The following is a 27,434-nucleotide window of genomic DNA, read 5'->3' as shown; positions in this document are numbered from 1 at the left end:
TATTAAAATTAAAAGAATAAATTAAGATTTTTAACCATTATTTAGTTGATATTTTTTAAAAATTAAGAATTATATGGATTTGTGAACACAATTTTAGAGACTAAAACAGAAAATAAATTTTTTTTTTCCTCAAATTGTTAGTTATTTTTTATTATACATTTCTTTTAATACGAAAAAAAGAACATATAAAAAAGATGACGTAAGTTAAAAAATTGTAATCGTTAACGCAAGAACGAACCGAGAGAATCCGTTAAACTCGAAAAATATTATAAACCGATTAAACTCAACAAAAGGTCAGCCATGCTTTTGCATCTTCTCTGTGTGAGCGTTCTCTCATTTTTTTTTTTGGTGACTGAGCGTTCTCTCATTTGATCCTTTTTCCCTTTTTTCTGTTCTATTTTCCCCTTTCTTTTTCTTTTCCCTATTTTGGTCGGTTGTTATCTTACTCGCTATTAATACCCTATTATTAATTATTAATTATCCCCGTTTTGGTTGTTCTATTTTTCTTTTTCTATTCGGTAGCTAATACCCTATTTTACCATTAATTATCCCCATTCATTTTCCCCTTTGTTGCGTTTTTCAACTGGGTACCTGCCCTACAGGTGTTTGATGAATTTACCCAGTGAAACATAAATAGAGATAGATTATACTGTATGTTCGAATAACTCTTAAACTTCTGTTGGGTAATCAGAGTTGGGATTGGAATTGCCATTGCCATGGATCCTTCTATTATGAAGCTCCTCGAAGATGACGAGGTTTTTCCCCCCTTTTTACCTATGGTTTTCTTTTGTTATTTATTTGTTTGGGGTGTTGCTGAACCACTATGTCTGAATGTGTACTTCACAGGATGAAACAATGCATTCAGGGGTGGATGTTGAAGCCTTCCAAGCTGCACTAAACAGAGACATAGGAGGATCTGCTTCCACTTCTGGTTCAGACCCAGGTACCCCAACTATGCTTTTTAATGTGTAATGTTTTTCTGAGTTGAAATAGTTAAATTCTCTCTGGTTTGTTTGTTTTTGGTTGCTTGTTATGCCATTTGAATACTCGGCTGCATAAACAGTGTTTAGACTTCAGACTATTGTTTATGAGCTTGTTTGGTCGAGATTTTGGTCAGGTTGCAATCAAAATAATTGATTTTGAAAGAGTTGTTTTATGGTTGGGGATGGTGTTAGAAAAGTGAGTTTGGATTAATTATTCTGAGCGATAAAAGGAAAAATCTATTATAAGGATATAAATGTTTGACTATACTCTAGTGTTCATAAATGGGAAGGAACTACACAAATCCTTTAAAATCTGGCTGTAATGTAAGTGCTGTAATTTATCTAAGGGACAATGTACCCCCTAGCCAAAATGATGATGATTATTATTATTATTATTATTATTATTATTATTATTATTATTATTATTTTATCACGTACTTTTCCCCAAGGTGTTATTTCTGATTTTTGGTATCTAGAAACAATAGTAGAGGTACCACATTTACAAGATCTCTTGAAGCGGAGATCAAGGAATGTAGTTGAACAAACTAAAAAGTTTCATCAACACAGTGGTAGTGGACAACATCTTTGAGAACTTAGATGATCTTAATTATTTAGCAGAATACAATCAAATAAATGTTGCACAATGACCTCTAACTCTTAAGTATCAAATTTGACCAGTAGAGGTTGCAAAGCTTTGGTTGATATTTTCGCAAATGAAATATATTTTTATAAATGAATTTCTGTACTAATATCAAATTATCCTGATGTATTTTCTACAGCATAATATCTGTGTTTTCAGATGTTAGTTTTCTTGTTTGTTTTTATTTTTCTTTTAATTGATTGTTGAGTCGTGTGATTTTTTATATTTGCTTGGTAATTTATGAATTGCACATGCTTTGTGCTTCTATACTCTGCAGTTTTGTCTCAAGGAAGCAACAATACATTCACTCAGTCAATGCCACAGTGGCCAACTCCTAGCCATGAAAACCAAACCCAAGTTCAAAATCAAGAGCCTGAAACTGCACAGCAGCGAGAGCAACCTTCATCTGAGGTGGAGCAAAAGCAACATGGATCTCTTGCTGAACAAGTACAGCATGTTGCTTCCCAGGACGTAAATAATCCTCCTTTACCACAGCATGTTGCTTCCTCGGACGTAAATAATCCTCCTCTACCACAGCCACAGCATGTTGGTTCTCAGAGTGTAAATAATCCTCCTTTGCCACAGCATGTTGGTTCCCAGAATGTAAATAATCCTCCTTTGCCGCAGCATGTTGCTTCTCAGACTGTAAGTAATCCTGCTTTATCACAAAAGCAGACTCAAGATGAAGGTCACCAACCACAGCCTGTACAAGCTTCTCTTCAAAATTCTCAGACAGTTGGAATTCAAAACTTGGGAAAAGATCCTGTTCCTAATAATGAGGTAGCCAAAACACTTAATCCCAGCAGCGAATCTCAGCAGTATGCGAAGTTGCAGCAAATGAGTAATCAACAGGCTACAGTCAATGAACAGCCAGGAGGCCAAATTAATCGTCAAAAACAGGTACCATTTGGCATGTTGCTACCTATCTTGATACCTCAACTTCCCAAAGACCGAGCCATGCAACTTCAAACTCTATTTAGTAAATTGAAGGTGGGTTTCTCAAAATAATCTCACTATCTGGTCCTTTGGTAGTGGGAACCTTGTCTCTTTTCTTTGCTATAGTCAATTTTGTGTTGATAGGATATGATCAACTTAGGAACAGATATCCCATGCTACTCACTTTCTGTTTTGTGAATTTATTGTTTGTGTTATAGAAAGACGAAATAGCAAAAGACAGTTTTGTGCGGCTTATGAAAGGTATTGTAGGGGACCAGATGCTTAGATTAGCATTGAACAAAGTACAAGCTCAGCTACAAGCACAGGTAGGTTGAGAACAAGTTTAATATATATATATATATATATATATATATATATATATATATATATATATATCATGCCAAGATTCATTGTTCTTTTCTAATGTTATAGACGAGACCCAACCAAGGACCTGTGGGGCAGCAGCAACCTGTTCGGATGCCCACTGTTGGCTTAGGTGCAAGACAATTAAATGATCCCCATGCTTTAGCTCAGCTTCATCAGAGAAGTATGAATGCAGCTGCAGACCAATCTCGTATGACTTCTTCAGCTGTCCAAACTATGGAGAACAATGCTAGAAAATCTCAGGAATTGGATGCTAGAATGGAAACTCAGGGTTTGCAACCGAGCCAGTTGTCATCTTCCAATTCCATCAGTGTTAGTCAGGAAGCAGAAAGATCATCTGTTCATGTACACGGGCTTAATAAGCAGCCGCAGCCGCAGCCTCAGCAGCTACATTTCCCATCAGCATATGGCAGTAGTGGTGGTAATTATAGGCCTTTTTCAGGGCCAGCTAGTAGTTCTGCTTCATCTATCAGACCACCACCACATGAGTCACATATGAGTCAAATTCCACATCAAAGCACTGGTCCCAATCACTTAGGTGGGGCAACACAAGGCTTCATTGGTATGCCAAAACTTGAACAGCAGAACTCTTTGAATGATCCCAAGAGGCTGCCGGGTGGCTCTGTTGCTCTATTAAACAATCCGGCATCCCAGCAAACTCCAAATGCATGGCAACCACCATCAAACAAAGATCAAAGTTCAGGCTTCTTGTCATCTGGTTCTTATGTCAAAAAGGAACCTAGCGACATGCCCACTGAGCAGCAACATAGGCAGAATATTTCTAAAATCCATGGACTGCCTTCAGCTAATTCTGCACAAATCGAACAGGCAAGTGCCAATCAAGGAACTGTAAAGGATGAGTTCTCAAGGGGCCTTCCAGTATCCACAAGTATGGCACCTACAACATCTACTGGCTTGACATCACTCAATTCTGCTTCCCCTTCTGGAATGGCCCAACTAGATCCTAGTGTCTCAGTAAGTTTCCAAGTGATATACTTGATCTTGTCTAATATAGTGGCTAAAGTATTGTGGATCAAATATTGTCCAAATGTGATTGTTTTGATACATGGTATGCACCTGTCGTACAGTACCGATGTTTATATTAGATGTATATATACAAAATATTTGTTCTTTTATAGATGCATATTCAAGAGTTAAATTGTCTATAGCTTATGATTTATTTTCTGTCCTTATAACTTTATGAATCTTGTTGTAATTCAGTTTTAAGAAACAAGCATTTTTTTTTGTTTCTCCTTCCTCTTTTATTTTTTTTAATTCTTGGTAGTTTATTGAGGGTCTTTGTTTTTTGTTTTTGGTGGCATAGACCACAATGCTTTTAGTTTGGATTAGTATGCTGCAAACTTGGTTATTTTCATTAGTTCCATGCTAGGAGTAGTGCTTTGAAACATTTTGATTATTTTACCCTATGCATTTATTGAGATGCCTCTGATGCTATTTATGTATTTAAGTTGCAGTGAAGAATAACAAGCATATAATGAAAAGCATGCTTATTTTACCTTTCATGTCCTGCACTTTTTACCTTTAATTTTTTGAAACAATCTGCTATTGGGGCATAATATGAACTTCAAATTTGCTTTTCCAATTTCACTTTTTTGGGTAAATGCAAATTATCATTTTGTACGCACCCACTATTTAATAATATATTCAAACTTCATGCATAACTCTGACTCTTTGCCCCACTCTATTTTGTGTTTGATCAGTTAAGCACCCAGGTGCCATCAAACACTTCTGGAATTACTGTGAGGGCACCTGTGAAAAAGCCTTCTGTTGGCCAGAAGAAACCACTTGAAGCACTTGGTTCCTCACCTCCTCCTCCTCCAAGGTGATCTGTCTTATATGCCTGCAACATGCTTCACTCTTGGAATTGTTCTTTCTTTTCTAAGTTCTAACTCATTTTGATGCATGCATCTTGTGCTCATATCCTCCAGTAAGAAGCAAAAGGGATCTGGGGGGGGATCCGTTGAACAAAGCATTGACCAGCTTAATGATGTCACTGCTGTTAGTGGAGTCGATTTGAGGGTACAATTCTGTGTTATGTTGAACTAAGCTTGATAGCTCAATGATAAGGGATGTCTACTCTCATTTCAAAATCTAAGGCCATTTTTTGCATCTTTTACAGGAAGAGGAAGAGCAGTTATTTTCAGGCCCCAAGGAGGACAGTCGGGTTTCAGAAGCAACTCGAAGAGCTGTGCAAGAAGAAGAGGAAAGGCTGATTTTGCAGAAAATTCCACTCCAGAAAAAATTGTTTGAGATTAGTAAGTGTCCTTTTCATATGTTATCTCCATATATTTTAATTTTTCCTTTTGAGCTTATCTGGATACAAACTAGCCACACCAGGCCTTACAGACAGTTGTTTTGTGTTATTACTGTCAGTGTTTAAGTATGGCTTGAAGGGTGTGAGCAATGATGTGGAGAGATGCTTGTCACTGGTGAGATTCAACCAAGATTTCAATTTTCATAACAGTAGGTTTGCATGTAATCTTACTTATTCAAACTGAGTTTTCAGTGTGTGGAGGAAAGAATGCGTGGACTGATAAGTAACCTGATTAGAATGTCAAAACAGGTTAGTTGTTCTCTACCTGCTTGCAGGAATATTCTCTCATAATTCAATAAAATTTCTTACTTTCAAGAATTTTCCTACCAGCGGGTTGATTTTGAGAAGACAAGACATCGGACTGTTGTCACCTCAGATGTTCAGCAGCAAATCATGACAATAAATAGGAAAGTAAGAGAGGAGTGGGAGAAAAGACAGGCAGAAGCAGAGAAGCTTCGGAAACAAAATGACGTGAGTATTTTGCACTTATCAGCATTTGAAACCTGTGCCTGTTTCTTAATTTCAGTCCATTTTAAAATATAGGTTGATGGTAATGCTGGAGCTGATGGTGACAAGGACAAGGACGAGGGTCGTAATAAATCATCAAAGGTTTTTTTTATCCGATTCTTATATTTCTCCATTATCTACATGGAAACTCTTTTCATTAATATTTAGTAAGCTGCAGGTGAACAAGGAAGAGGATGACAAGATGAGGACAAATGCAGCAAATGTTGCTGCCCGTGCTGCTGTTGGGGGAGACGACATGCTCTCAAAGTGGCAACTTATGGCCGAGCAAGCCAGGCAGAAACGTGAAGGCGTGACGGACCCGTCATCTGGTTCTCAACCAGCTAAAGATGTAAGTCGCAAATCTTCAGCATCTGGAAAAAGTACTAAGGATAATCACGAAGGGGATAAAAAAGGTTCTACTAATTTTGCAACTTCAGGTGAGTTTTCTTTTAAGCTGTTTTTTTTCTGTCATTTCAGTTGTCAAATAATTCAACCGCAAGATGGATGTAAACTTTAGATATAGTATTCAGTATTCACCAAACTGACATCCATAAAACTATATCTTAAGTTGTGGATGAAAATGCGGCTTTGTTGTTGGATTGAACTCAAACAGAATTATATTATCTTGCATGGAATGTGATAACTAATCTTGTTTGATAGTCCATTAATTTTGTGGTTGAAATTGTTGTAGCAAACATTATTGCTGTTTGATTGTTTGTCCTATATTATTTTTAAATAATTCTGTTTGCTCTATTGACTCTTCCAAACAGGGGCTATCAGAAAACATGGGAGAAATAATTCCCTTGTGACTCAAACTAAGATTGCCCGAAGCATCTCTGTCAAGGATGTAATTGCTGTGCTCGAAAGAGAGCCACAGATGTCGAAATCGTCGCTCATTCATCGCTTGTACGAGAAGATTCATTCTGATGCTCAACCTGAGTGAAGTAGAATTACAGAGGGAGGTGATCTTGAATTTTTACCACTGATTTTCTTATCATATGCTTACCAGCAGAAATCAAAAGGTCTCCTCAAACGTGTGTGTCATTGACTGAGTTCAATCCATATAGCCAGGGTAGTTTATCAGTTAATTTTGATTTTCTCTTATTTAATTTTGCTTATTTATCAGTACTAATTTGGATTTTAGAGCAGTTAAACATAAGTTTGGCATCCATCCTCTTGGCTTGGTCTCTGGGAAAAGAATGTTAAAAGAAAAATATATTTTGGTTAGGAGTTATAGTATTTTGATATATGAAGTAATTTATGTGTGTTTATTTTAAAAATGAGTTTGTCAATATTAAACAAGTAATCTGAATTTCAGGTTTCAACACAATTAAACACGCAATGTAACTTGTTTTCTTCAGCATATTCAACTTGTTCTTTTCTTCACGGGAGCTCCTACGCATTACGTATTTGTTTCACCCTTTATGTAACGGCTGCTATGGATGACCTTTTTGGGGCATTTTATATGAACTCCATACTCCTTTTAAGATTGAGAAAAGAAAAGTATCTGTTTAGAATTTTAGATAATATTAATCTTTGACTATCAGTTTTTTTTTTCCTTTTTCTAAAAGTAAAGCAAAATCAAAGTGAAACGAATATTATGCTTAACACAATTCAATTTTTCGTTATTAATGCATATATAATCATCAACAATATAGAATAATTCATGAAGGCAGCAAACCTACCAAACCAGGATGTTTATTTTGCTTAATATAAATGTTGGACCACAACCTAAAAACATATATAAAACATGGAATAAAATAAAATTCATACATGAGCTAGTATGCAACATTGGTCAGATAAGGATGATGAGTGTGTCAACCTGGTCCTTCACCCATTTTTCCGCCACAATGGGACCACGTTCATAACACAGCACACCTTTTCCAAACTCAAAAAAGTTACAAAATACAAAATTATAATAACTTTTATCTATAAAAAAACTCCAAACTTATTTCTTATGATAATGATATAGACATCAAGACACGTTCATTAATTTCAAAATTTTATAATACCATAAATAAAATCCTTTTTAAAAGGATTTATTGCCAAAAGTAAAGTTTCAACAATCGTATGATTAATCAAATAACAAATAGTGATGACTAAAATCAATGATAATAATTTCCTTCACTGTCATAATGATATAATAAATCTCTTTTATAGTGTCAACTTATTTTAATTTAATTGTTTTTAAATTGCTGAGTATTTAAAAAGTTCACTTATTCTATACATGCGAAAATACTACATTTTTTGTAATTCATAAAAATTATATTTCACTATTTTATAATATTTGAAATTTAACCCTTTTTTATTATATAAAATATTTATTTAAATAATGTTACACATCTAAATTTTTTTATTAACCAAGTCCAACCAATTGGTTTAACATAACAAAAATCAGGTATAGCTAACATTATTTTAAGTCTTATTGTTTAACTTAGTTAAGCTTAATTTATAAAAAGACTTAGATGCTTAAGATTATCTTATGGTAAAAACTTAGGACTTCACGTGAAGTTGATATCTAAAGCTCGTTAAATGAAATCGCTACACATTGTACTAGAATATATTAATGGAAAGTTATCAGGTGTACCGAGGAACACCGGTGTTCCAGTTGTTTTAACCGTTAATTTTAATTAATATATATTATATATATTTTTTATAATTCAGATCAACGGTTAAAACAACTAGAACACCGGTGTTTCCGGTACACCTGATAACCTTCCTATATTAATACACTAGTTATAGTAAAAACAATATCATTAATGAAAACACCATCAAAATGAAAATAAATAAATAAATAAAAATGTATCCCATTATTAGAAGGGGGAAGACAGGCAAAGCATAAAGTTGAAAAAAACCGCAGAATATGCTTTTCTCTGCTCATCAAATTATCCTTTTCCTCTCTTCCTTCACCGCTTTTCTTCCTTTCTTCTTCTTCTTCCAAACATTCTCTCTCTAAATTCTAATCACACTTTCTTATTCTAATCCCTATTCTTAACCTCTTACTTCTCCATTATCATCGATCAAAATTCAGCGTAAACTTGTTCGTTCGTTTGTTAGTTAGTTAGTTATGGAGCTTGTAACTGCAAGCGATCTTTTTGTAACCGCTTCCTTAGCGCTGCTTCTCTCTCTTCTTGTTGCCAAGCTTGTTTCCATGGCCATGGCTTCTGATCCTAACCCTCACAATTCACATCATCAACAACAACAACAAACCCTTGTGACTCTGCAGCAGGAACGGTTAACGGTTCAGAAGCCTCATAGTGAGAGAAAGGTGGAGTTTCTGAGTCCAATTCAGATTTCGACGAATGTCGAAACAGCTCGGAACAGGGAAGAAGAGTCTAAGGTTGAAATTGAGTCCAGAGTTGTTGATTTTGAAGTTGAAGCCTTATCAACCATTGCTGAGTTGAGCGAGGAACACGTGGCGGCGGAGGCGGCAGAAGAGGAAGAAGGAGAGGTCATTGAGACCAATGGCGACAGTGAAGAATTTGATCCTCGTGAAGCAGTTGAGGATTCTATGGAACAGAGGAAAACAGAACCAGTGGAGGATTTTGGAGAACGGAAAGAAACAGAACCTGTGAAAGATTCTGAAGAGCAAAGAGAAACAGAGGATTGTGAGGAGCAGAGAGAAGAAGAATGCTTGCAAGTTTGTGAAGAACAGAGAGAAACAGGGTGTTGTGAAGAACAGAAAGATTGTTCCGAAGATTGTGAAGAACAGAGGAAAACAGAGGGAATCACGGTCGAACCGTTCGATGATGATGGTTGGGAAGGGATTGAAAGGAGTGAATTGGAGAAGGAGTTCATATCGGCTTCCGAATTCGTGGTTGGTGGAGGTGGTAATGGTTTAGGAAGTGATGTGCTAATGGAGTTGTATGGTCTTCACAAAGTTGCAACAGAGGGTCCTTGTCATGAACCTCAACCAATGCCTCTCAAGCTCAATGCACGTGCAAAGTGGTATCAATTTTAATTTAATAAAAAACTTTCTTCCTAACTATTGCACTTGTTTGGAATGTATGAGTGTTTGGTTGGTTTGTTAGTTTGATTTGCCTAACTTGCATTGCCTTGCTTTGTTTTGTTTGGTTACTCCATGTGGTGTGATTTTGTTATGCTTTTAATTAGATTTGCATTTGCAAAGTGTATACTGTCCTTCTCTAAAATGGATCATTGCCAAACGTTTCATAAATGTGTTGGTTTTATTTAGATGGAGATCTAAGCAATTTTTAGAAGTTTACATGATACCTTCATCCACTATTATTTTTGAATATGCGCATTAGCACTTGATTCAAGAAGTGACATAATAAGGTTATAGGTTGGAATCTGTGGGTGAGGTTAGAAAATGTTATTGGCTTAATCATAGCTGCTTAACTTAGTAGAATGTCCCCTTAACATTTCTTTAGGTACAATCTCCTTTAGCCTTTTAAGTGTTAAGTAGTGCTGTTGTAAGAAAGTAATCAACTGGGAGGTGAACCAAAAATTGGGCAAATTATAAGGGAATATCTAAAAGTGACTCCTAGATTATACAAGAGGAAATAAAGTTGTTTCACAGGATTTGGCTCCTTAGAGAATAAAGTGCAGTTCCTGAACCATTGATAAGAAAATCAACAGTTTTAGATTATATGAGTAGTTATGAATGTAGTTTATTTTTTATCTTATTAAATCAGAAAACTCTTGATTTTCTCATCCATGATTCAAATAGTATAATTTATCTCTAGAGCACACCATGAATTTAGCAGAGCCAAATCCATGTTTAGAACACTCAAGCCAGGCGAATGAACATAAACTGAACATGTAAAAGGCCGTGCTGTACAAGTTTCACGGCGTAGCTTGATTGCTAGTTATAATAACAGGGTTGAGAGCTGCTTTGTATGAGTAATCGAAAGTAGTGATTACATTGTGCAAGGAATGCTTGGCAAAAGCTGGGAAACATGACTCCGGATGCTGCAATGGAGAAGTATATCAGCGTTCTTTCGGATAAAGCTCTCGGGTGGATCAAAGATACTTCGGATGTGAGTTTGTGCTGTTAAGGCAAATTTTTCTTAAGAGTTATCTTTAGTGAAGTGACATCATGAACAATAGAGAACTTGATGTTAACTATTTATAACAGGGAAAGATTGAACTTGAACCAAAAGGGTCAGAGGTTTCCGAGTTTGATGTTCCTGAATCGAGCACATCTTTGTCTGATCCACAAATGACCATAAATGAAAGGTACTCAATAGTATACAGTCCATTTAGACAGTGTCGACAAAAGATGCTTAATTTCTAAATACTTTGGGTATCACACTAACATCCAATCAAGTGGTGCCACCTAAACAAAAATGGTTTCTTTTGAGGTAGCAGAAGTCAGCTGTTTTTTGTCTACATGGTTGCATCCGATTGGATATCATACCAATGTAGAAGAGTTTTTTAAAGAAGTCTTGAAATGAAAAAAGAAAATGAAAGCTCAAATTGATCCTCGAAAGATATGAAATGTCAAATTAGTTCTCCACTTTCGGATTGAGTTAATCCTTCTTTGATAAAATAACCATCAATTTACGATCAAAATCATGTTTGGTTATAAGTTGGAGAAAGAGAACTAGATGTTTATTGTAAACATTGATGAACTAAATTGATGGCCAAATCTTAGGAGGACTATATTACTATTGTCTATACCTCTAATTAGAGTATGTGTTATTACAGGGAACTTGAACACGAATCTGGTGCCCAAGATCATAGCACACCTGCAGAGACAGAGAAGAACAATGTAAGTTTTTAAAAATCATTAGATATTAACTTATTTCGAAAGATATTATTTAATGATTGAATCCTAATTAAGATCTCTGGTGTTGTTGTTCAGTCTTAATAAGTAGCTAAGCTAAGAGATTGCACTATAGAAAAGCATGCTGTGAAATTGTTATAGAAACATATCATTAATCTTGTAAATTTGGGATTGTTCTCTAGAGCAATCATTCTACCTTTGTTTGATTTAATTATATCAGTTTCCAACTCTTCTAACATTCCTTGATATGAAATTATGTGACACTCCGTTTCTTTGTAATTTATAAAATGTATTTTATAAACATAACCTTAGGAAAAATCAAAGTTACCCAATGAAAATTTATATCTATTGGACTACTTAACGCTCTCAATCTTCATAACTAAATTAAAAACATCAACATAAGACAAAGCAGTTATGTCTGCATTTGAAAATAAATTTGATGTTCCTGTTTAAGAATTTTCCATTCTATATTAATCATCTTTTACCTGATTTCATGCATAGATTTATTTCAGCAACTAGAATTCTCAAGTATATATGCAAGCTAGCTTAGCATGGAAATTTTCAGGTTAAGAAATGATGGAACCTTTCTGCTCAAATCTCATGCCATATGGCATTTTCCAACATTTATCTCTGCAAAACGAAGACTGATTCCAAGATTGGAAGTTTGTTTTGAAGTGATGCAAGATTCTTGGGGTGTTTGCTTTCTCATTTGTTCCTTAAGGCGTGTGCTGAAAATGAAGTATTGTTATATTGGAAGTGTTAACACACATTGTAAATAAATAAATGCATGTATATATGAATTAGTAGTATATCATCTCAGTCCTATGGCAATTACACGTAAATAGTATGCTCCTTATTGCAATAACTAAGGTTGACCAATTCAGTTTAATTTAATTAAGGTGCCTATTCCTATTCTACCTTTGTTTAAATTTTTCATTAATTAATGTGAAATATCCAGCTTCAAAACAAGTGTTACATTTACTTTTATGATCTTCAATTTTTATGTGAAATGAAAATTACCAAAACAAGGTGAAATTAATCCTACCAAATACTGTTGTAATATTACTAGCGATCTGGTACAAAATGTGCTAAATTCTTATGTATGTTTTTTATCTTCTTGCAATATGTAATGTGATGATTTTTTCGACATGTTTAAATTTCAAGGTATTTATACTAAAGTGATTAACTGCCATCTCAATGAAATTTTTTTAACAATTAAGATAACTTTTTTATTAAAACTGTTTATTGAAGGTCATTCTTTTTTTAGGATTGCATTTGTATATATAAGGTTATTCCATTTTTCTTTTTAATTAATGATCTAAATTATCAGTATCTACATTTTTAATATTCTCATGATATGGAATAATTTTTTTATAATAAGATAATTTTTATAGATTTATCTTGTTTGTTTGTAGCTAATATAAATACTGATATAAATCAACTGCTCTTGCTGCCAACAACAAGAAGGTTTATTAATTAAGGAGGATTTTCAATCTATAAAAGTATCTTAATGGTTTTTTTTTTTAAATTAGCCTGATTACTTTTGTATATATATTAATTAACAACAAAAAAATATTTTCTTGAAAGAATGAAAATAGAAATGAAGTTGCTTTTTTTTTCACATAATATAGATCACGTACAACTGAATTTATTGGCAATTACAGAAATTTATAGAATCAATCTTACTGGATTTCAATATGTTATCAATCAACATTAACACATCTTTCGGGTCAAGTGGTAATAAGCCTATTTACTCTAACTCACAGCAATAGGTTTATTTTTAGAATAATGATACACATTCAAGTCTTTTTATTAACCAAGTCTAACTAAATTGGTCTAATATAACAAAAATCAGTTATGACTTATATTATTTCAAGTCTTATTGTTTAACTTAGTTGAACTTAGTTCATAAATATTTTTATTTTCTTGTAAAGAATGGGTGTTTTCACATTAATAATAAATTTATTTTTTTTCTAATTGTTTTAATTAATAGAATTTCTTCCAAATCAAATAATAAGCTGAGCAGAAAGATGATCACTATGCATTCAAATAATAGTCTTCACTGTGCATGAGTGCTCTGTATCTACTTTAATAATAGATAATAGATGTTCCATATGTTTATTTTCTATCTCATTAATTACTTAAGCAACATCGTTGTTAACCTAATTGAAATCTCATGGATCAAATATCAATTGAAGATGTCAATAAAAACTAAAGAGGATTAGCAATGAGGAAGTGAACATTGCGTTACCAATTGTTGGCTGATTTTTTAATTAATTGATTGAATTAATATTAGCTCCCCATATTTTTATATATATGTAATGTTAGAGAGATAATATCTAAAATTATCTTGTATTATATAATATCCATAATTTATATAAAATTATACAATTATTTTAATATGTTAAATAAGATAATTTTAGACTGTTTGAGTTGATTTTTTTTATTGTTTTTCACACGTTATTGCTTTTATATAAACATATATCATAATAATGAAATAAACTACTGAAAAAAAAAAAACTGAAATTTTAATGGGATAATATGCTTATGCATCTATTTTATGTCCTCTAATTCTTTCATGTTTTTTGGGTTGTCAAAAAGTTGACAATAACGTTTTATTTATTTATTTAGTGTTTGGATGCTGAAAACAACCAATTCTATGTAACAATATATAAAAGGTGCATAAAAATGTCTTTGTTCTTCCTTTTGTAACGTTGTCCTTGTCTCAAAACCCTTATTTCATGAATTATTGGTTCTCAACTTTGTTGGAGTAACCTTTTATTTATTACGTGGTTGCTATAAACGGTAGCTTCAATATATTCATAAGGAAATGATATGAATAATTAATTGAGTATAGTTGTTGATATATTATAATCTATACAGTTAGCTTTGTAGGTTATTATAGGTTGTCAATTTTATTAAGGAGGTCCATGAACATGAGGAAAAGTCATTATTATTCAACATGAATCGACTTTTATTGACAAAATATTTTTGTCCATATTTCTGGTCTCTCATCTGTGAATGTGACTTATCAGCTACCCTATATAATTTGAGTTTATTTATGTATACACTGTGAATTATATGGATGATCAAATGAATGAATATCCATTTTGCGATTCTAATAATAATCACTAAGACCTAGGGGTATTTATGACTCTGTCCAAAATTTATTTTGTATGAGAATCAGAAAAGTTTAATTTTAATAGGTTAATAGTATAAAGAGTGTATTTGATGATTGAATCAAATTTATGTTTTTAATATTTTTAAGAAATTAATTAAAAAAATAATTATTTTTATCGATTTTTTTTGTTGTTTATGGAATTCTCCATTTCAACCGGACATATTCGTTGTAAATCTAGCTAACTCCATTTAAGAAAGATAAAACGGGATTTAAATCCTGATACTTATTTAAGTGGAATAAATTGATTATTTAACTAATCTAAGTTGATTTTATTTTTACTGATATGTTAATACACGATTGGATATCTGACTTGTAAAAATTAAATTTTAATTATTTTTTTATTTTTATAATCTCTAACTTAGAATGTAATTCCTAAATTAGTGGCTTGCGTAGAGATTCCATATTGGCTAGGAGATTTTAGTCATTTTCTTGAGGGTTCCATATATAGCTTAGAAGTTAGAAACCACAAAGCAAAGATCAGATTCCATAATAATTAAGTAGGAATAATCATACGTAATTCTTACATCAATTATATTGGCTATAATCATTTTCCCTTCTTATTGAATATTGATTGATGATTCTTTCATTTTCTCATGCAATCTGCACGGTCACAATAATCAAGGAAATTAAACTCAAATTCTTTTGTTTAAATTTATGGACTCCATGATCACATGCGTCATACTTCATTAACCCTTTTCATAACATAATGATGATTAAGGCCCCGAAAACTGCGATTTGTATAATAATTGTGGCTATATATATGAATATTCATAATGATATGATATATATATCACTTTATTAATTAGGTTCTCACTGGGACCAATGTATCTTCCATAAGATTAAATGTTCAACCAATTAAATTAATGGCTAGAAAAAAAGCGCTTTAAAAATCGAATTAAACTGTCCAATTACATTGAATATACTGCAAAATAAAAAGCTTTTAGTTTAAATATTCTTTTTTTTTTTTCAATTAGAGAGAACAATGAATTCGGTCTCTAACCATTACTTCAAAAGATGCTGTTTTTTAATCCAAAAAAAAAAACTCAATTCAATTCTTGTCTCTTTAAAATAATGTGATCCTTCTATTATTTTTATCGTTAATTTCTAACAAAAATTACTTAATTGATATATTTAAATGATGAGTTGGCACATTAAGAATCATGTTGTCACGATTAAATTGATTAAGGATCTATTTATTCCTAAGTTTAAATTATTCATAAACTTATTTATCTTTATTCATTTAGACAAAATAATGTTATTTTAATGTTAAATAGGTCATGAATTTATTTATCTTAAAAAAATAATGTAATAATTTTTTAAAGTTAACTTTTTGTTACTATAATATTCATTATATTAATGTTCTTTGATCTTTTTGATAACTTATTGAATGTACAGTATAATAAGTATATATAGATTAATTAATAAATTATTTAAATTTAAAAATATTATTTATTATAAAACAAACTAATTTCCAATGTATTTTTAAATATATATAAATAAAAAATTATGCAAGTAAAAACAACTAATAAAAATTGAAAGATAATTTATAAATTAGTGAACACATTAATATATTTTTTGATATACGTGGCATATATATAATAATAATAATAATAATAATAATAATAATTACAATATTTATATTAGTCTTTGATTGACAAATTTTTTTGAGTATATATATATATATATATATATATATATATATATATATATTATAAAAGTCATCATTGATGAAGTCGAACATTAATAATATATGATTAATCAATTAATATTATATATTATTATAAGATCGGAGATAGATTGGAAGATTTAACATTATAAGGAATAATATAGATTAATTAAATTTGTTGTACATTGAAATTCAATTATCTGTATAGTAATAACTAATAAATAAGGAGTTATAACTTATAGTGAAAACTTTAAGAATGGTTTGTATATATAGCAATATATAATAATTTAGATTGAAATATTTGTAAATTTATATATGTAAAATAATAGTATTGTTAAAAATTAACTAACCTTTATAAAACATGTGCTACTCATCGTTGTTGACTTGATGTCATTCTTCATGGTTCTTTATGGTGTAATTTTAGCAAATTTTTTAGTATATTTAAATGATATTTTTATAAAAAAATAAAAAATTACTTTTTTTAACATTAAAATGTTACTTATTTACGGTCCAATAATCCATTCATGTATTAAGTAGTAATATATGTATTTTAATTTTCACTAATATTTTTTGTTCTTAATTACATAATTTTTTATTTATAAATTTAAAAATTATACCGAGAATTATTTACTTAGTTTTATAATGAATGATACTTTTAAATTTAAATAATTTATTGATTAGTTTATACTTATTATACCATACATTCAATAATTTATTTAAAAAAACATTAATATATAATAAATATCATAGCAATAAAAAATTAATTTTAAAAAAATTGTATCAATTTTTTTTAAACAAATATATTCTTAACAAACAGGTCCTTGACCAATTTAACGTCAATACGACATCGTTTTATCCGAATGAATAAAAATAAATAAATTTTTGACTAATTTAAAGTTAAGAACAAATAAATCTCTAGCTAATTTGACAATAATAATATAACACTTAACATGCTAAGTCATCACACAAATGTATCACCTACACAATTTTTGTTATAAATTAACTTGTAGAAATAACAAAGAATCACATGATCCTAAAATGTTAAAACTTAAAAGACAAAGATCAAATTAAACATTTTTTTATTGAAAGGATATATATATTTTGTCCTTCGAAATAATGGTAAAGAATGGGATTGAATGTTTGCTCTTTCAATCACACTTTATTTACATTATGGTTCAAGCTAAGTACACATCTAGTTCAACGAATTAAGTAATTAATTAACTGTGAATCGTTACAACATCAAAACACACTCTCTAATCGTAGTTCTTTATAAATTTTATTAAGGTGGAAACTCAAGTGCAGTCGACTTCATGTAAAATTGATAGTTGAGAGCCTTTAAATAATTTAATTTATTTGACTAAATTTTCGTGTAACAGTTCTCAACTATCAATTTTATCTAAAGTCGACTGCACTTGAGATTTTATCTTCTATTAATAAATATTGATGAAATACATTAACCGCAAGTTAATCAACCATAATAACATTGACCAAGTTAACCGCAAGCAATACATTAACTAGAGAAGGAAGCTAAGGTTATTAGTAATTAACACAAAAAATTAATAAAAATGTAGTTAGCATTAATGTGTGGTAGGTCCAAAATCCAGCTATTTGCCAGAATAAAGGAAAACAGAACAAACAAGTTTACAAGTTGGAGATAGAAGCTGTCACTCAAACATCTTCCACACACTCCATGATTAAATGATTTTCTCGCTTTGTCTATTCAGCAAACCACCTTTTTTCTTATCTACAACCTCACCTTTAATTTTATATATATACACCAGAACCATAACTATCATCATCAACGACAATCTGTTTATTAACTTAATTAATTATATTCCTCCCTTCATTGTTAAGGAAAATTTTTCTTTATAGTTACTTTCCTGAAAATTTCTATTTATGGACCCTTATTTTTCAATATATACACGTATTATTTTATCTGATCATGCAACGTGTACACCAAAAGCAGCTAGCAGTATAAAATACATATTGAAATATAAATAATACACATTGAAAATAAATTAAACCACATACACATATATTTATACATAAATACATTGGTGGCTGATTTTAATGTACGAATAATATTTTTGTATTTTATCTGTAAAGTAAGCTAATTTCGATTAAATTAAATAGTGATTTGTTATATGTTATTCATAAAAAAATGAAAACACATAAAAAAGCCTTGAGTTTGAGGTTTTTTTATGAAATAAAAGACTAATTAATAAGAGTATATGTTCATCATAATAAATAAACATGGTAGTAGATTTAGGGTTTAAATTTGATGGACACACATATGTATGTAGTATGAGATCATAATAAGACACTTTATGTCATTTTCTCCACTTATATTGACATATGTATTAGTTCTAGGTAACTTTTTTTTTGTATAAATTAGATATAAATTTTGATTAGCACCTTATATTGAAGCACGTCCATAATAAAAATTTTCATAATTGTGTTCAACGTCTAGGAAGAAGATCGACAGCAAAACATTTAATTAGGGAAGTGGATTAGATAGAAAATAAATAAATGGTAAAAGGTAGATGAAGACTTAATTATAAAAAGAATATACACAAGATAGTTAAATACTTAACTGAGATCAATGTATAAATAATTTTACTGTAAATCATATATACTATAATGCAATAATAATATCTTTTAATATAGAATAAATATCTAAATTAATTATTAAAGAATTTTAGATTCGATATTTTTGTTTTTAATATTTTTTTTAAATGATTTTTGTCTGACAAATTGGTCTTTGTATTATTTTAAAGAGGAATTAATTTATTTTAGAGTATATTTTTTGAGAACTTAACTAATAAAAATAGTATTTTAGAATTTTAAAAAACAAAAATGTATTAGAAACTAAAATATTTGATTTAAATTTTTTTAAAGAATCAAATTAAATTCTTACTCTTAATATATATAGTTGATTATTCTATGTGATGACTAACGAGATAAGACTTTATTGTTTGTTAAAATGTAGCATCTACATTTAAGGTGCAGATTTTCATCATGTACGGAAACTTATTATTCTTTGTTACTTTCTCTCTTATGCAAATTTCATACTCCACTAAAAAGTAAATAACACATTTTAACAAAATTAAAGCAACAAAAAGACAAAAGAAGTAGCCCCCCAAATTTCTAGTTATCAAAAGCAAAAGAATCCGTGTGTTTAGATTTCTCTTCATTGGACCCTACCACTTTATTAATTTCTTTTGTCCAATATTATAAAAATGATATTCGTTATTTGTATTTATTATATTTGTATCAATTTGTGCATATTAAATTAATTTATATATTTAATTAATTTAAATTTATTGAATAGTTAGCTTATTTATCTGTTTAATTAAATAAGTGTTGAGTTTTTTTTTTAATTTCGTCTTATACATGCAATAACTTGTGACATATTTTTAAATAAAATTTAAATTTACGATAATTTAATCATTAATCTATCGAATTAAAAAATATAATCATTTATATATTTTCATTATAACACATAATATATATATATTCACACTACTTGCATACGATAATAAATGAGCATGTGTTAGTAGTGTACATGACAAAAATAAATACACATTTTTTTTAGAGAATAATAAATGAATAATGATGAGTTCGATTGTTTGTTCGTCTGTTTTTTTTTTATTATTATTATCGTTCATAACTAATTTAATTATATATATATAGAACATGAGACGATGATGGCAATGCAATAGAAGAAAACAAAGTGTCAATTATTGTGAGAGAGATAGATATGGATGAATTATTGCAATATACTCTTGTCATGCATAGCCCTTACTTTTATGTGGCCAAATCAAACTCACTTAAAATGGTATTCTCTCTCTTAAGCTTTGTTTAGTTAACTTGTGAAATTATTAGGAATTCAAATTTTTTATCATGAGGTTGTCTAAGAAGAAGGAGATATTATAACATGTGGAGTAGTTTTCTTCAATCTGCATATTCATGTCTTCTAAGATTTGATTTCCAACATCCAATCCAATTTCTCCAACACATAGACTAAATATATAATGTATGCTCAAATTTTTTAATGTGAAACAAGAAAGAAGTTTCTGAAATTTGTAATAAAGTAGCTTTTTAAAACAAGATAGGTTGGGTAGATTCATGTTTTATACAAAATTAGATGGAATAATATTGGTAAATTCCAAATTCCATTAATAATAGGTAAGGTTTGTTTTAACAATATATTGCAGAAAAAAATGAACAGATATATTAATAGTCTATTTAAATTTTTTTAATAATATTGAATTGAATTTTAGCGTTTAGAATAAATTAGTAGTAAAATTATAGAATTAAATTGAATTTCAGTATTTAAAATGTTTATCAAATAAATTAAAAAGCTAATTATTAATTGTAAAATGATAAATTATAGCAACTAATTCATGTTATTAAATAGAATAAAATTATACACATTTTTTGTTGGTGACACGATTGACATAACTTCACTTAAAATGTTCAGACATTAACGAACGCTTGATGTCATTAATCTAAGTTAAATATATAAAATCTATATGTGTGAATATTTTTTTAGATATATATAGTAGGTCTTTCAAAAAAAAAGTATGTATTATATTGAGTTGAAGAAAAAAAAAAGAGAGAAAAATGAAGGTGATCAGAGAAGAGAGAGTATGTGTTGAAATGTAAGAGACATCGAGAGAAAAATGAGTGAAAAATGTTAAGAAGAAGTAATTAGATTATATAAAGACATTTTAGAGATTTTAAATTTTAAGTGAAATTCAATGAAATGAAATTTCAATAGGTTTATTTGGATTAGAATTGATTTTGAGAAAAAATAATAAAATTTAATTAACTTCTCTTTAAATTAATTTAAATATTTTTGTTTCAAATACAGTAACGAATGAGATTTTTTTTTGTTATTATTTGAAAAAAAATGATATATATATATATATATATAATATAATATAATATAATATAATATAATATAATAATGCACTTGATGAATGGAAAAATCGTCATCACTACTTCACTATCTTTTGAAAATGACAAATATGAATGATTAAACACACTAGTTAAAATGTCAAATAGATAGCAAAATGAATAGAATTTGACAAGGAAAAGAAATATCAATGGTCGAAATATGTATGGATTATGTGATGAGCTTATGAATGAAACATTTTTATACGTAGATCTAAGTTTGGTGCACCGATAATAAATGTCTACCATTTATTTGTTTTAAAGAATTTATAATTGTTAATTGAAAATATTTTTATAATTTTATTAAATGAATTTAATATTAAACTTAAATTTAAATAATAAGAAAATTAAAATATAATTTAAAAAGGAAAATCATTGAGTTGGTGTGCTTACCTAACTACTCACATTAATACAGAATGAATGAAACTGATTTAGTAGATTTTGTAGCATATTTAATAACGAGACTGTCTCCATTTTTTTTATTTTTTTTTTTACGGGTATTAGTCTCCATTTGATGTAAAAGTTCAAGTTGTAACTGTAACAATTTAATTATTAGTTATTTAGTTACATGGAAAATCTTCAATGTAATGTTGCATATATACTTATTAACAACTGGATTAGGAAATGATTTGTTAATTGTGCAAAGAAAACTTAATAAGAAAAACTTGTGACTCATACCATAAGAAAATATCATAAAATAATGGAAGTTTCTTTATATATAGTTGGAGAAATGAAGAGTAACGCAGAAAAGTTAAAATATTTTAAAAAAAATATTTGATAATAAAAAAAATTAGCCAAAAACTACTCAAACTTTTTGATTTTTGGCTTTATTAGTTTTTATTGAGTCTTTTATTTTGCTTCTCTCATGCGCATGGTTATATTTGATTTTCATAATTATATTTAATGTGGGAAATGTTCATAAACTTTTAATGTGGTGATTTATTTATAGAATATATTATAATTATAATAAAAACATATCCCATGATTCTTACAATTTAACTTATAATAATAGAATATAACATAATTATAATGACGTCCTGCAAATATAAGTTCTAGCAACCAAGAAGAAAAAAACATACCCCGTTAAATTGAAAGAAAAAATTATCATCTATCTCAATTTTTGTAGTGTTTAATTTTTATCCATGATATAATAATTTTTTTTATAAGCATTGCTTTTATTTTTTTATTTATTGGTTGTTTTTTTAATCTTTGTCCTTTTATTTTTTATTTACGGTTCCTTTCAAATATCAGTTATTATATTATTTTCTTTACATTTTATTTTCTATTTTTTATTGTATAACGATCGATAAGTAAAAATATGAGTTGCATAGTAAAATTTATGAAAATATCTTTCATTTAATATCTATAATTTCATATGTATAACATCCACAATTTCATACTTATAACATCTATAATTTTATATTTATAAAAAATTATATTTATTGATTTTAATTTGATCAGTTAATAATTACATTAATTATTTCATAATTTTCTTATTCATTTCTATTTTTTATTTTATAATATATAATCTGTATGTAAAAATATGAGTTATATAATAGAAGTTGCTAAAATATGTTTAATTTAATATCTATAATTTTATATGTATAATATCTATAATTTTAAACATATAACATTCATAATGAATGAATTGAAATTAGTTTGTTATTATTTAATATTTATTTTTTTATTTTGTAGGTCATAAACCAATAGTTTTTTTTTATGTATCTAATTTTCATAAATTGAGACTAATCGAATTTGAGATTTTAGATTTTTTTTATAAAATATACTCTGGTGATTTAAAAATATTTTTTAGAATTAATGATATAAGAATTTAAAACTTTCATTTAGAATAAAGATTGTATAATTATGTATGTAATAAACTAATAATAAAAAAAATTTTGGAATTTGATTCACATAAAACTTGAATTGATGTTTGCTATAAATAAATAAAAATAAATTAATTATGTCATTTAATTAAGGAGAATCATTTATACTCTCTTATAAATGAAAATATTATTAAATATATATTTTTATTTATTTTTTCTCATTTTTTTGGTTAATATTCATTTTTAAAAGTGGATTGTATGTGAGAAGTTTAATTATAAAGTAGATTATCGTGTGCATGATTGATTGTTTAATGAGTAAAAAGTTGTAAAGTGGAGTATCTTGTGATGAAACAGCTAAATTAAATCTAATTCCTATAAATATCTTATATGAAAGAATTGTAGATAGCCAAAACCCATAATGAATCTTGTATTTGATTGGTCAGAAATATTTCTTTAATTAGGCAACAATTTTGGAGAAACCATTTTCCTCCGCAATATGACACCTGTCATATGTTTTTAATATTTTTATTTTTTCATAAGGGGTTCTTCTTTTGGTGCATTTGACAGATTGATTCTTTTATTTTTAGTTAAAAATTCTAAAACTTATTCAAGTTGGGTTAATCTAGTTGTTAGTTTACTAGTCTGTTTAAATAAATGTTAAAAATTTAAATTTTGTCTTATGCATGCAGCAACCCATTAGTTAATAACAAACTCTTTAATAAAACTCTGATCTTTGACGAATTTGTCTTTAGTATATCGAGTTAAGAGATACATGAAAAATGCTAAAACTTTGTATAGCGGCAAACTATTGTGTTAAGTTTTTTTTGGTGACTAAACTATTGTGTTAAGTGAATATCTACAAAATACAAAGCGTGATGTTTGCTAATTTTTAATTTACTATTGAATATAACGTGATTAATTTATGTACCATTAATAATACATGGGTGTAAATTAGAATTAGTTAGTTGTTGTTCATTCAAAAAGGAGGTCCAAAATTTCCTGAATGCCTTGAAACACTGGGTCACTCACGATGCATTATTGATTCAACTTAACAAACTTTTTCTTAATATTATTTTTCTATAACTTGGGTCCACATTCATTTGTTGTTTTAAGGGCAACCCTCTTTGTGTGACCCTCCAATTACAATCATCTTAGCCGTAAAAAGAATCTTTGCATCAAGGTTCAATAGTTCCAAATCAACACCAATAAATACCTTACATACCTCTGCACAAAAGAAGCCAAGATTCATTTGACAAATAAAAAAATCAGTGTGACAAAGATGAAGATACTGATATTGAAGTTTCTTCAGATTGTTTTGCTGCTGATTTTCTATGGCAGACACACCATAGCTGAAAAGAAAACACAAGATGCCAAAAAAACATACATAGTTCACATGGACAAGTTCAACATGCCAGAAAGTTTCAGTGATCACCTCAGTTGGTATGATTCATCACTGAAATCAGTGTCAGATTCAGCAGAGATGCTATACACATACAATCATGTAGTTCATGGATTCTCCACAAGGCTAACCAACCAAGAAGCTGAAACACTCTCCAAACAACCGGGGATTCTTTATGTCATGCCTGAAGTTAGATATGAGCTTCACACAACAAGAACACCACAGTTTCTTGGATTGGACAAGGCCACAACACTTTTACCTGCTTCTAAGCAGCAGAGTCAGGTGGTTATTGGAGTAATAGACACTGGTGTTTGGCCGGAGCTGCAGAGCTTGGATGACACGGGACTCGGACCAGTGCCGAGAGGCTGGAAAGGTGAGTGTGAAATTGGAACCAACTTCAATTCATCAAGCTGTAACAGGAAACTTGTTGGTGCAAGGTTTTTGGTCAAAGGGTATGAAGCTATGATGCCTTTCTCATATATGCATAATGTATGTTACTTTATTTGTATATGCATTAAATACTGCTGTCTTATGTCTTTCTCTATTTTTTTATGAACTAAAAAAAATAAAATTCTTTATTTAATCTACTATCTGATCATTTTGTGGGGAAAATTATCAAGTTCATGATAAGTTTTGTAATTCAATCTAATATCTTATCATTATACTTCCACCATCTATATAACTATCTTCTTAACAAAAATATTTTAACTGAAATTTGTCATGTGTGAATATCTATGTAGCATTAATTAATCTTTTCCAACTTTACCCTTATGTTCATTACCTCAATTAAATAACGTAATAATAATATCATATTTGTATAGGTATGAAGCAGCTCTAGGACCTATTGATGAGAAGACAGAATCAAGGTCACCAAGGGATGATGATGGTCATGGAACTCATACCTTAACTACAGCAGGAGGATCAGCAGTCCAAGGAGCAAGCCTCTTCGGCTTGGCTTCAGGGACAGCAAGAGGGATGGCTCCACAAGCCCGTGTGGCGGCTTATAAGGTGTGTTGGCTTGGTGGATGCTTTGCTTCTGACATAACCGCCGGAATCGACAAGGCCATAGACGATGGTGTGAATGTCCTGTCCATGTCTATTGGGGGAACTTCAACGGACTACTATAGAGATATCATTGCTATTGGTGCTTTCACAGCCACGTCCCATGGAATTTTTGTTTCCACTTCAGCAGGAAATGGAGGGCCTAGTCCTGGAACCTTGTCCAATGTAGCACCATGGATAACCACCGTGGGAGCTGGTACCATAGACCGCGATTTCCCAGCCTATATCAAGCTTGGAAATGGGATGACACATACTGGAGCATCACTTTATACAGGCAAACCTTTATCTGCTTCTCCAGTACCACTTGTTTATGCTGGTAATGTAACCAATTCAACGGTGGGATACCTTTGCATCCCAGATAGCTTGATTCCCTCACTAGTTGCTGGCAAAATCGTGATATGTGATAGAGGAGGATCTCCGAGGGTGGAAAAGGGTCTAGTTGTAATGAGAGCTGGAGGCGTTGGTATGATATTGACAAACAACGAAGAATATGGGGAAGAGCTTGTTGCTGACCCCCATCTCCTCCCTGCAGCAGCAGTAGGCCAAAAATCCAGCGAGGCTGTAAAGAACTATACTTTCTCCTCTCCAAATCCCACAGCTACAATTTCTTTTGTAGGCACTCACTTGCAAGTTCAACCGTCTCCGGTGGTGGCAGCGTTCAGCTCTAGAGGGCCAAATTTTCTCACACCACAGATACTCAAACCAGACCTTATAGCTCCTGGAGTAAACATCATTGCTGGGTGGACTGGAAAAGTAGGACCAACCGGTTTGACGGTTGATACTAGGCATGTGAACTTTAACATAATTTCAGGTACATCCATGTCATGCCCTCATGTAAGTGGTTTAGCTGCTATCGTCAAGGGAGCGCACCCGAAATGGAGCCCGGCCGCAATAAGGTCTGCACTCATGACCACAGCCTATAGAACATACAAAACTGGGCAAACAATTGAAGATATTGCCATTGGACAACCAGCAACCCCCTTTGATTTTGGTGCTGGACATGTGGATCCAGTGGCAGCTCTTGATCCTGGTCTTGTCTATGATGCAAAAGTAGATGACTACCTTAACTTCTTCTGTGCCTTGAATTACACTCAATTCCAAATTAGGCTCGCGGCGAGAAGAGACTTTACTTGTGATTCAAGGAAGCACTATAGGGTGGAAGACTTCAACTATCCTTCTTTTGCTGTTCCCTTGGAAACAGCTTCAGGAATAGGAGGTGGTTCCAATAAGGCCACCTCTGTCCGATATAGAAGAATTCTTACTAATGTAGGCAGTGGAGGAACATATAAAGCTTCAGTGTCATCCCTTCCTCCCTCAGTGAAAATTATGATTGAACCACAGACACTTAGCTTCACTCAACTGTATGAGAAGAAGAGTTACACTGTGACATTTACAACTACTTCGATGCCTTCCGGCACAAATAGCTTTGCTTATCTGGAATGGTCAGATGGAAACCATAAGGTTGCTAGTCCAATAGCATTCAGCTGGACATGACTATGATTTTTCAAGGATCCTAACTCATAGATTCTGAAATATCAGCAAAACCTAGTTGAATAGGTTCTGCATAAACTAAGGATCACTCTAGTATTTTAATGCTTGGTTGTTGGTTCAGCAAGGAGGCCTAACTGGGTGCATGTTATCATTATGTTCTGTTTCCATTCTATTGGATTGAGTTTCAGGGGGGAGACTTAGTAAGGAATAATTGTAAATAGCGGGAAAAAAAAGGATAATGGCATATTCTGTATAATATGATCTAAATTGTTTATTATATATTCCCAGCTTTGCATAGACTTTCAAGAAATTCTCA

At 30.5% G+C, this 27,434-nt stretch overlaps 3 protein-coding genes across 4 annotated transcripts; all 3 read left to right on the top strand.

Moving 5' to 3' along the window:
* Positions 1–302: 302 nt before the first annotated feature.
* LOC130935222 (transcription initiation factor TFIID subunit 4b) lies at positions 303–7,148 on the top strand. The gene is made up of 15 exons (XM_057864845.1): positions 303–321; positions 692–755; positions 847–943; positions 1,901–2,613; positions 2,778–2,885; positions 2,992–3,918; positions 4,665–4,786; positions 4,893–4,983; positions 5,084–5,219; positions 5,338–5,393; positions 5,471–5,527; positions 5,609–5,749; positions 5,822–5,887; positions 5,964–6,222; positions 6,556–7,148. Exons 2-15 carry the CDS (start codon positions 717–719, stop codon positions 6,726–6,728), a joined length of 2,985 nt encoding a protein of 994 aa, XP_057720828.1. The 5' UTR covers positions 303–321; positions 692–716; the 3' UTR covers positions 6,729–7,148.
* A 1,474-nt stretch (positions 7,149–8,622) lies between these two features.
* On the top strand, positions 8,623–12,449 carry LOC130935939 (acyl-CoA-binding domain-containing protein 3-like). 2 transcript variants are annotated; one of them, XM_057865872.1, is made up of 5 exons: positions 8,630–9,733; positions 10,680–10,785; positions 10,884–10,984; positions 11,456–11,519; positions 12,100–12,449. In XM_057865872.1, the coding sequence occupies exons 1-5, from the start codon at positions 8,853–8,855 to the stop codon at positions 12,109–12,111; spliced, it is 1,164 nt and encodes a 387-aa protein (XP_057721855.1). In that variant the 5' UTR covers positions 8,630–8,852; the 3' UTR covers positions 12,112–12,449. The 2 variants fall into 2 exon arrangements, with proteins under 2 accessions (XP_057721856.1, XP_057721855.1); XM_057865873.1 differs by lacking the exons at positions 10,680–10,785; positions 10,884–10,984 and having other exon boundaries at positions 8,623–9,733.
* An 11,873-nt stretch (positions 12,450–24,322) lies between these two features.
* Positions 24,323–27,434, top strand: LOC130935377 (subtilisin-like protease SBT1.7). The gene is made up of 2 exons (XM_057865090.1): positions 24,323–25,017; positions 25,387–27,434. The coding sequence occupies exons 1-2, from the start codon at positions 24,446–24,448 to the stop codon at positions 27,119–27,121; spliced, it is 2,307 nt and encodes a 768-aa protein (XP_057721073.1). The 5' UTR covers positions 24,323–24,445; the 3' UTR covers positions 27,122–27,434.

The sequence above is a fragment of the Arachis stenosperma genome, chromosome 6 (genome assembly GCF_014773155.1).
Source record: "Arachis stenosperma cultivar V10309 chromosome 6, arast.V10309.gnm1.PFL2, whole genome shotgun sequence".
NCBI lineage: Eukaryota > Viridiplantae > Streptophyta > Magnoliopsida > Fabales > Fabaceae > Arachis > Arachis stenosperma.
The sequence above is the reverse complement of the archived record's forward strand: the minus strand, read 5'-3'. Positions and strand labels throughout refer to the sequence as shown.